At 44.9% G+C, this 9,511-nt stretch overlaps 1 protein-coding gene across 22 annotated transcripts; it reads left to right on the top strand.

The window, feature by feature from the left end:
- Positions 1-2,839: 2,839 nt before the first annotated feature.
- On the top strand, positions 2,840-9,101 carry LOC118512001 (serine protease inhibitor 42Dd-like). 22 transcript variants are annotated; one of them, XR_004906215.1, is made up of 7 exons: positions 2,840-2,861; positions 2,964-3,128; positions 3,234-3,433; positions 3,513-4,310; positions 4,382-4,523; positions 8,377-8,585; positions 8,692-8,889. XR_004906215.1 is itself a non-coding variant. In XM_036055753.1 (6 exons), coding segments are annotated over exons 2-6 (1,269 nt in total). In that variant the 5' UTR covers positions 2,855-2,874; positions 2,964-3,127; the 3' UTR covers positions 5,344-5,490. The 22 variants fall into 22 exon arrangements, 9 of the variants coding, with proteins under 9 accessions (XP_035911646.1, XP_035911645.1, XP_035911643.1 ...); XR_004906213.1 differs by having other exon boundaries at positions 2,860-2,874; positions 3,192-3,433; XR_004906217.1 differs by lacking the exon at positions 2,840-2,861 and adding an exon at positions 5,216-5,383 and having other exon boundaries at positions 2,884-3,128.
- The last annotated feature ends 410 nt before the right edge of the window (positions 9,102-9,511 follow it).

The following is a 9,511-nucleotide window of genomic DNA, read 5'->3' as shown; positions in this document are numbered from 1 at the left end:
GTTTGCTCACCTCACACCAACGCTAACGATATGTTGATAAGCGGTAGAACACGGAAAAGCGGGAAGCCAATTCGCAACTCCTTTGTTGATTTTATCAACCCCCAAACCTATACACCAGCTCAGATACAAAGAAATTTTGACAGAAAGTCGCTTCAAGCCCCACACGCCCTCCAGATGCCTTTCCCCTGCCCGGTCCCCCGTATGAGCAAGCTTTTTATTTTATCTGATTTCTTACCAGATGATCTAGCAAACCCCCGGCCCATGGTCCCGTGCTGTTTTGGGGCGCCGCAAATCGAAAAGATCTTTCGCAAACAATTTTGCATCGCTTTGAATGTGAAACCGTGCCCGAGCCTCATTTTCACCGGCATTGTTTTTCCGGCCTGTTATTCTTCCACGGATATCTACGCGCCATATAGTCATGCCAACGACGCCAGACCAACCAACCGTTTGCCCCACTGCTTTGCTGCTGCTGACTACGAGACAAACGCGTACCAGTGAACATCAATTGCTGGCAATTAGGAGTTCGCTGTACTAAATTTACAACATACTTTCCACGGTACGTACATTGTTATAAGCGATCCTGCCTCCATCGCGACCGTTTGATAAGCCGGCGAAGCAAAGCGCGGACAAGGTAAGGCATCGTCGTTAGGCAACAACCCAGCGGCCCGGTTTGCCAGTGAGCTTATTTTCTTGCCCTTCCTGTAACGTAAATTAAAACTTTTTGACAAAACTTTGCTTTTCGTTTCCTTTCTTTCTTTTTTTTAGCTAAACGTGTGGAAAGCATCTCCGGCTAGCTTTCCGCAGACACGAAACGAGCGCAACGAGGCGTCCGACACATTGCTTTGTTTACTTCGTTCGTGGGAAGTGCGTGGAGAGTATGTTTGTGCAGGCGTAAAATGCCCACAGTCAAACAAAACTTTTAAAAACATCGTACCAGCTCAAACAAGCACCACTTAACAAGGCTGGTTGGTTGTCCGATATCCACGTGCGATCAGTTCACTGGAACGTGTTCAGTATTATTTGAATAATGGCAACAGAGGAATCTACGATGCTGTTAATATTAGTATCAAAAAAAGCTAGTATTTATAATTTTGATTCTATGGGAGCAGCGATAATTGCCTTATGATCAAGATCACAACCAAATCCCGAATTGATGATTGTGACGTCCTGAAAATCGTTTTCTTGGTGAAACCTTTGGAAGGTAATAAAGGCAGCAGTTTGGTTTAGTTCAGTATGTGAGGCACAGCCCGTTCGGGATTGGAATCTAACCATATTCTCAATTTCAACCATATTTACAGTTCGTTATAATGATAAGCAAAATTAATCGACATCAAGCTGTTTTTCGAAGAATTTCAGTCAATTCATTTCTGAAAATTCTGACCGATAAATTGAATCAAATTAAATGTGTGAAAAGAAATCATTTGCATGAGTGATCTTGTTAATTATATATCTAAGCAGCAATATGAGTTCTGTTCCTTGTATAGTTCTAATTGCCAATGATCTAACAACTACTAGTGTTCCTCGTCTACTGACAACAATAATTAGCACCATAAGAGCCCAGAAGCTTGGAGAACGTAAAATCGGCATTATATTCTACAACTCGTACAACTTGCATAGGTTTGGAGTTTAGCAAAGTTCGGTTATATGTTTCACATAAATTAAGCTTGTTAAATAAAAGTAAAAGCTTCAATGTTTTATTTGGCTCTAAAAAAATCAATAAAACTGCTTGGTAAGTTGTAAGACTTAATATATTTTTTTGTTATATGGCCTCTTAGAAATCTCGTTTAAAGTATCTTTCTTGCGAGTATTCATACCGTCCATAATGTTCACTAATTGTTCGATTACAAGAAGTCTGGGTTTGAAGTACTGTGTATAATTTGCTCCAAATCTATGGAGTTAGATTTTAAACAGATTCCACTTGACAACGAGATACAACGGGGTACAAATTCATCAATACTGACAAAATCAACAACCGCTTTAAAAATCCTCAGTTCCATGGTTCCATTTGTCCATTTTTAATCTAGCTTTATCACCCCTGCTCGTTACAATTTTTTAGTTTTCACAGTACTGCATCGCTCTTCTATTTGCAGCTACTAAATAGTAGCATACTCAAACCGACCACAACATCATCACATCCAATAACTATCAGATCCAACAAGTTTTTTTTTCGTTTATTTATAGAGGCTTTGGGACTTCGAGACTTCGTTCGCCTCTTTCTGACTCCCTATCTGAAAAGCTCGGAATAGTCCATCGTATTGGGTGCCTCGGTGGTAGATGCGACAGCAGCGCCGATCTCACACGTCACAGAACCTGGGTCCAAATCTCATCTGGGTCGTTCCCCAGACAGCGAGGACTGACTTTGACTGCCTGAGCTGTTACCGAAGAATAACCTTAGTGACGGATCATACGGGGTGAGCAGAGAATACGCGGCCGCCAAGGGCCGCCCGTCCACTTCCACGTATAAGTGCCATCGTATGTAGTGGGACCGTAGTAGAGGCCTCGAGTTGGGGCCTCATATTAGGGGTTTCTTATTAGGGACGTCGTTATAAGGAGACTGGCGTAAGGAGTTTCGCACAAAATTCCTCGCGTTAACCACAAGTAAGGGCTTCGCCAAAAGGAGAGACAGCAAACGGTGTAAAATCAGCGTGTCTGCCCTTGCCAGCTGATAACTAAACATTTTCTATTAATTTATTAAGTTTAGTGCAAAAATAACCGTTGGAGAAATGGTCTATGTACGACCATTGTGCAAAAATTGTTTTCTTCAGACAGAAGATTTTCAACTCAGTAGTATATACAGGGCCCACCATACGCATCGCCAAACGTCATCAGCATACATTCAAAACAAACAAACGACCAGCTGTGTATGTATACTGTGTATGTTGTGCTCATCGCGCGCCATTCGGCTAAAAACAGCTTTGGTGTGCGTTAACTAACCTTCAACCGCTCTTCTTCCGTTTTCATAGCATTCCACATAAGCATAAGAGCATTCCCTGTGACAGTGTGGGTAACGTAAGTCCACCGAAAAAAAAAGAAGAAAATAATCAAAATTGCCGGCCTACCAAACAACACCACCGGCGAACCAACACACCACCATCGAACTCTGCAGGCCGATGAGTCATCGTACGCAAGTAAGTGAGTGAGTGTGCACGCATCACCCACCCACCGTAGTATATAGCGCCTATGTTGGATAGCATTTAATTCCAGTCCCAAAATAACCTTCAACCCGCTCGCAGTGTACGGTTCACGACGGTTCGGTTCGCCACTCCCAGCTCTGACAGTGTTACTGCTACTTGCCATCGTCCAATCAATACAAGCACACGTCTCAAATCAAGCAGAGATAACCAACAATTTGTTACACACCATGGCCGATAGCAACACTCTTGATGCGCAGTTTGTCGGACAGTCGAACAGCTTCGCAACCAAGCTGTACCAGGTAAGCGTCTCGCCAATTTCTTTCACCTGACTCACTGAGTGTTTTTGTGTGAAACCCATGATCTCATCCCTGTTTGCAGGCAATAAGTGCGAAAACTGTGGGAGAGAATGTGGTCATTTCCCCGTTCTCGATCGGCGCGTGTCTTTCGCTGGCCGCGATGGGCGCTTCCGGTCCGACGGCCGAAGAAATGTACTCCGTGCTGCAGTACGGAACACCGAACGAGAAGCAAACCGTGGCCGATAACTATCGCCGGCTCATGACACGGCTCGCCACCGACAGTACGGTGAACGTGGCGAACAAGGTTTACGTTATGCAGGATTACGCGATCAAGAGCGCGTTCAATGCGATCGCCACCGAGAGCTTCCAGTCGGAGGCGGAAGCGGTCAACTTCGCCGAGAGTGAGGTGGCCGCCAAAAAGATAAACGGATGGGTAGAGCAGAAAACGAACAACAAGATTAAGGATCTCATCTCGCCGGACGCGTTGGATGAGCTGTCCCGGATGGTGCTGGTCAATGCGGTACACTTCAAGGGTACCTGGACGTACCAGTTCGATCCGCAGCTCACGCGTCCGTTTCCGTTTTGGACGAGCGAGACAGAATCGAAAAACGTGCCGATGATGAACATTAAGAAACACTTCGCCTACAACAACTTCGAACAGCACGGCTTCTCGGCCCTGGAGCTGACGTACGGTGCCAGCGACATGACGATGCTGATACTGCTTCCCAACGCGCGAACGGGACTGGCGGCACTGGAGGAGAAACTTCCCAGCCTCGATTTTGCCGACCTGACGTCCCAAATGCACAAGCAGGAGGTCGAGGTGTTTCTGCCCAAGTTCAAGATCGAATTTACCCGCGACCTGAACGACGATCTGAAAGCGGTAAGTGCTCGAATGCAAACCGGCTCACGGTCCATTTCTCATGTATCCGCGCTTCTCCGTCTACTCCACAGCTCGGCATGGGCCGAATGTTCAGTGACTCGGCCGAATTCCCCGACCTGTTGGAAGAAAACGAACCACTGAAGGTGTCCAAGGTGGTCCACAAAGCGTTCATCGAGGTGAACGAGGAAGGAACTGAAGCAGCCGCCGCAACCGGTAAGAATCGCCAGCTTTATCGTTTATCCCCCACGGTGTTGGATAGCGTCATCCCATCCCTCCCCCAAGCGACCGCCAGGCAACTCTATCTTTCTCTCGGTGTTCCTTTTCCTTTGTAGCGGCTGTTGTACGTGTCAAGCGAGCCCTCATAAATCGGCTCAAAGTTCGCCTAGACCACCCGTTCTTGTATGTTTTGTTGATGGGCAGTTCGCGGCAGACTGCCTTCATTGGCCGCTACGTAAAACCCGATCAATCCGACGTCACCGAAGTAAATCGCCGCGATGAGTTGTAAATCGCAGGGCGGCCAACCTGTTGCACGTTATCTAGGTCTGCTGCTCTAATCAGTGCCTCGTCGTTTTGTAAGGCCCGCTTGTTGTTATTCATAGGGTTGTTTTATCTGGTCCCCGGTTCTGGACGTACTTTGGTTTAGTAATGTTGTGACTCCTACTTACACTCGCCTGCTTGCTCCTCCCGTAGAGTGCTCCACCCCCTTTAACCTCTACTACTCTCCCTAAATGAAGTAGCGACAGTTTTTTTTGTTTGTGGAAAACCCTCGGCATTCGTTTGCCTACCTATGCCCACATCATGCCACAGTGTCCTTTCTTATCACTTTCCGTTTCTTCTTTTCTTTTCCTTTTTCTTCACATGGCACGATCATCGCACGTGACCGGGGGATAACGTTCGCGGAGCAGGTATGATCATGATGATGCGCTGCATGCCGATGCATCCGTACTTCACGGTCGACCATCCGTTCCTTTACCTCTTGAGACATCAGCAGATGGTCTACTTTGTGGGGCGCGTGGCAAAGGTTGATGCTTAGGGTGGCGACCAGCGTTACCCTTCTTTTGTTTCGAGAGAATGTACGCGACCGACCCACACCACGTGATACAATATAGTATTAATCGAAACATTATCTCAAATAAATGAAGCACACAAGTGTTTGATTGCAAACTCTTCATGCAATGAAGCTTGTACGGTGTATCCCGTCGTGTATCGCGCAGATGGGGTTCATTTTGTTCCTTCTTCCTCTTTGTTGCGCTGCTTTTCGACTGCCGACCGGCTTTCAACATGACCGATTGATGCCTGGTCCGTAAAGATTTAATCTCCCTGGACGGAAGTGGTGTTAGCCAGTTAAGACGCTTGCCAATCTCTGCGTCCGCGCATATCAGACTGTTAGGTGCAGCTAGGTCTACCTGCAATAAAACCAAACCCATTTTCCCCGTACAAGGAGTGGCGTTAACTGCACACACCTCATTGCCTAACAAATGCAACCGGGCACGAGCTGATGCATTTCTTTAATCCACGCACTAAGCCCCCAATCTCAACTGACTAATGCTACGGATTTAAGCTTATCGATAACTAGACGTTTTACTACGGCTTCAAATTTAATCATCGCTCCCTTTGCTATCGCGAAACACCGGAATGATTATCTTGGATAGAAGTGCTGCCATACCATATCATAAGCAGCCAGACTGTGTAACCTAAATGTCTGGTACTTTAAACAGGCAGCCAATACTTTGAAAACAAATCGGGGACGGTATGATCTCATCCACCTACCCGATTGGCTACTTAAAAAAATCAAATTAAGCACTTCTGTTTGGGATGCAGCACATCACAAGCGTCTTAATAGCTAAACAGCCCGGTATGGTACGCGAAGCTGAGGAGTAAACAAATAACTCTTGCAGTGTTTTTGCTGCCTTTGCCTAACCGTTCTGGGAATCTTGCTTCTCACGGGGCAACACACACGATCTAAATTACAGTGGTACTTTATTTTTAGCGGCACATCTTCGCGTTTCTTCGTATTGAATGTAAGCGGACTTGTTGCAATGCCTACGAAAACAGATGCTCACAACAACGCACCCTGTTTTTTACACCCTTTGCCCAATAGCCCGGTGTGGACTGTGATAAACACACGATAGGGGGGGCTTGAACACATTTGAACGCTCGCTTGCGACAAACAGACAGATCGTTTCTATCGTTATCGGCAGTGACACATTTGCTAGCATCGATGTATCATTCGCATTACAGAACTGTGTCGGCGTGATTCAAATGCATGAATCAGAATCACATTCGGAGTTTTTTGAATTTCTTAACAGCAATTTAAACCCTGGGGATGAATTTGTTTCGGCTGGAAGGTTTTGCTTCACATTGATTGATCCCCCCTGTCTTTTTATTAGTATGACGATGATGTATAGATAGTGATACGGCCAAGCCCTTCTAACTGAAGCAAGAGAATATTTGGAGATAATAATTTTAGATTACTGGGCTACAAAAAACCAAGCTCATCTGTTTCTAGTGGGCTTTTCAATTACCGGTTAATACCAAATAACTGTCTTGGGCGGCAATGGCGCCATTTTTCACACGTCAGGAACGGGGTACAAATCCCATCAGGACCCGAACCCCTCGTAGTGAGGACTTGATTATCCAACTACGTGCTATCATTAGGTCAAGTGAGTCAGAAATGGCAGGTATGGCAGGAGGTCATTAGGCCAAGAAGAGAACTGTCTTTACACTTATCCCTACCACCAACAGCGACGGGCTATGGAATAAGATCAATTTTATGTCCGATTTTTAAACCACTGCTTTCGATACATCTACTACAGCGTTTTTCAATCAATACAAGTTTTCCAAGTTTAAATCTGAGTAAAAATTGAAACAAAAATGTCGCTGTAAAACTACAAGGAATTAATACTAAACGGGCTCCAAAACCGCCTCAAGGCCTATAGGTAAACCTTCATAAGACACACACAGATTCGACCACAGAAAGCAATCTGCACACCTGACCCGCTGCGAACCTTACCGATGCACTGAGATGCGCCGTACTCATTGCCTTGTTTTGTTTGCTTACACTCTTGTCATCAATAATTATCATCATCGTCATGTGTTTAATGCTACTGAGTGTATCTAGATAATCACTGGTGTAGCTGAAGCTCCGCTTAGGACCAGCCCATACGACTCGCACAGTTTGTGACTGTAGTGGCTCCACTTCTGTCCTTTCATACATCAGGGGCCCTACCCAATGCTGAGAATAAGAGAAGTCCGTAGGTTTTGGACATATTCCAACCTTAGAGGCGTATTAAATGGCTGGCTTCATACATCGAGAAAGGAATCAAGCGTCGCTCGTGGGGGCCTCGTAGGAGTTTGCTCTCTCCTCCCTCCCTCTTGTTCCTCCGCCCAAGGGGTTGAGGAATATCCCAACCCAAGCTTGGATATGCGGCGGGGAAAGATCGGAAGAAATTTGGGGATTGGGGAAAGGAGTTGGGTAGAAGGACCTGTAGGATCCAAAGAGCTAGTATCAGTTCCTACCTTATTAGGAAAGCAGTCAAGTTTCCTCGGGCTTCGGTATTAGCCAGTTGGCACACAACACTCTTGCGCATATGATATCAATGTTGTTGTCAGTGCTGCTTTCTGAACCAAGGTAGGTGATGTTTAGGATCACTTCAACAGGTATGAACACCTATCAGTACAACAGCACTAGGTAGATCAACATTTTGTTGGGCATCCATGTAGCATGCCTCCAGCCATTACAGCGTCTATTAGGGTTATTGGAGATGGTCCCCAAAGCTTTCCCCTCCTAGTCTCAGTCCCTAACACTGAGGAACGAAATAAATAAAATTTGTTAAACATTTGTCTTATCGGGAGGGGTTTCCAATCCTCTACCTCTACCGCTAACAACAAAAAACGCTTCACTAACTGGGACACTACAACTGGACTAAAGCACACATCTCTATTTTCCTTTTTTTTTTTGCTTTTCGCTATTATTAGGCACTTGTTCACTTACCAGCTTAAGTCCCTGTACTTTTTTTTGCTAACCGAGCGAACTTTTGTTCTACCCCTTTATTTGCTCCTCTAGGTATGATTATGGCGACATTCTGTATGATCATCTCCGAGCCTGTGAAATTTACTGTGGATCATCCGTTCCTATACGCGCTAATGTCCCGGGAAAAGACTGTATTTTTCATGGGAAAAGCGTGCAAAATGTCTTAAAATCTGGTATAAATTGGCTGAGGATTTAATGTGATTTGCGTTATGAGAAAACACAATTCAAAAGCCCGAAATCTGGTAACTAAAACCCCATTTAATGAATTATATTTAATACCGTAATGTATTAGTGAGTAACGAATTTAATGCAATACTTGCTTCGTGTGCATTTCTATCGTTCAACCAGGTATGATGTTCGTGGCGTGTTCCTTCGTAATGCCAATAACGTTCGCAGCAGATCACCCATTCTTGTACGCGCTGCAAGACCCGCAAGGAACTATTATGTTTATGGGTAAGACCGCTAAAGTTTAAATCCTCAGCCAGAAACGACTTCAAACAGGAAACAACGGCCTTATGCAGACTTAACAGAGAGGCAGGCAGATACCTCTCAAAATAATGTGCACCCATGATATAGTATTAAAGAGTACACAAACTGCTGGCTCGAAGCCTCGAACCAACATAACACACACAGTCTTACACATACCACCACACTTAATGACCAAAGTATTTAACGCACATTGAAACGTTTGATGTCGATGTGATATTCAGCTAATCGAAAACAGGAGAAAATGAATATAAATGTTGCTAGCTATCTAACATCCGTTTACCTATTTTTCACATGATGACACTACTTTCAGCGCAAAAATCCTTTCCTTTATGAAACGTGCTCTCTATGGTAGGATATCGCCAGGTAAATCTTTCCGCAAAGTATTTGACCTCGATGCCTTTGATTGCGTTTAATGCTGGGTAATAAATTCCAATTCATACGCCTGTTGTTGTACATGGGAAGGGTGTTTTGCCAAAGGAATGACTTTCATGAAATTATTATTAATGATGCGGTCGGAAAAAGGGGAACAATTAAGGTTACTTCATTTACATACGCTCCCAGTGTTAATGGAAAAGCGAACGCCTGTCACACGTATCGAACCTCAACTAACCGACGGCCGTGCTACGAACGAAGAAGAAGAAAACTTCGCTCTTTTTTCTTCATCAATGTTTTATTGCGA

Source organism: Anopheles stephensi, chromosome 3 (assembly GCF_013141755.1).
Source record: "Anopheles stephensi strain Indian chromosome 3, UCI_ANSTEP_V1.0, whole genome shotgun sequence".
Lineage (NCBI taxonomy): Eukaryota > Metazoa > Arthropoda > Insecta > Diptera > Culicidae > Anopheles > Anopheles stephensi.
Note: the sequence above shows the minus strand (reverse complement) of the source record. Positions and strands in the feature narration are given on the sequence as shown.

What these genes read in the sequence shown, in the direction of transcription:
- LOC118512001 (XM_036055745.1), top strand. Translation starts at nt 3,111, where the DNA reads ATGAGTCATCGTACGCAAGTAA. An exon ending in GAGTCATCGTACGCAAGTAA is followed by an intron (nt 3,133 to 3,191) that starts GTGAGTGAGTGT and finishes TATGTTGGATAG; the next exon opens with CATTTAATTCCAGTCCCAAA. An exon ending in TGAACGACGATCTGAAAGCG is followed by an intron (nt 4,311 to 4,381) that starts GTAAGTGCTCGA and finishes TCTACTCCACAG; the next exon opens with CTCGGCATGGGCCGAATGTT.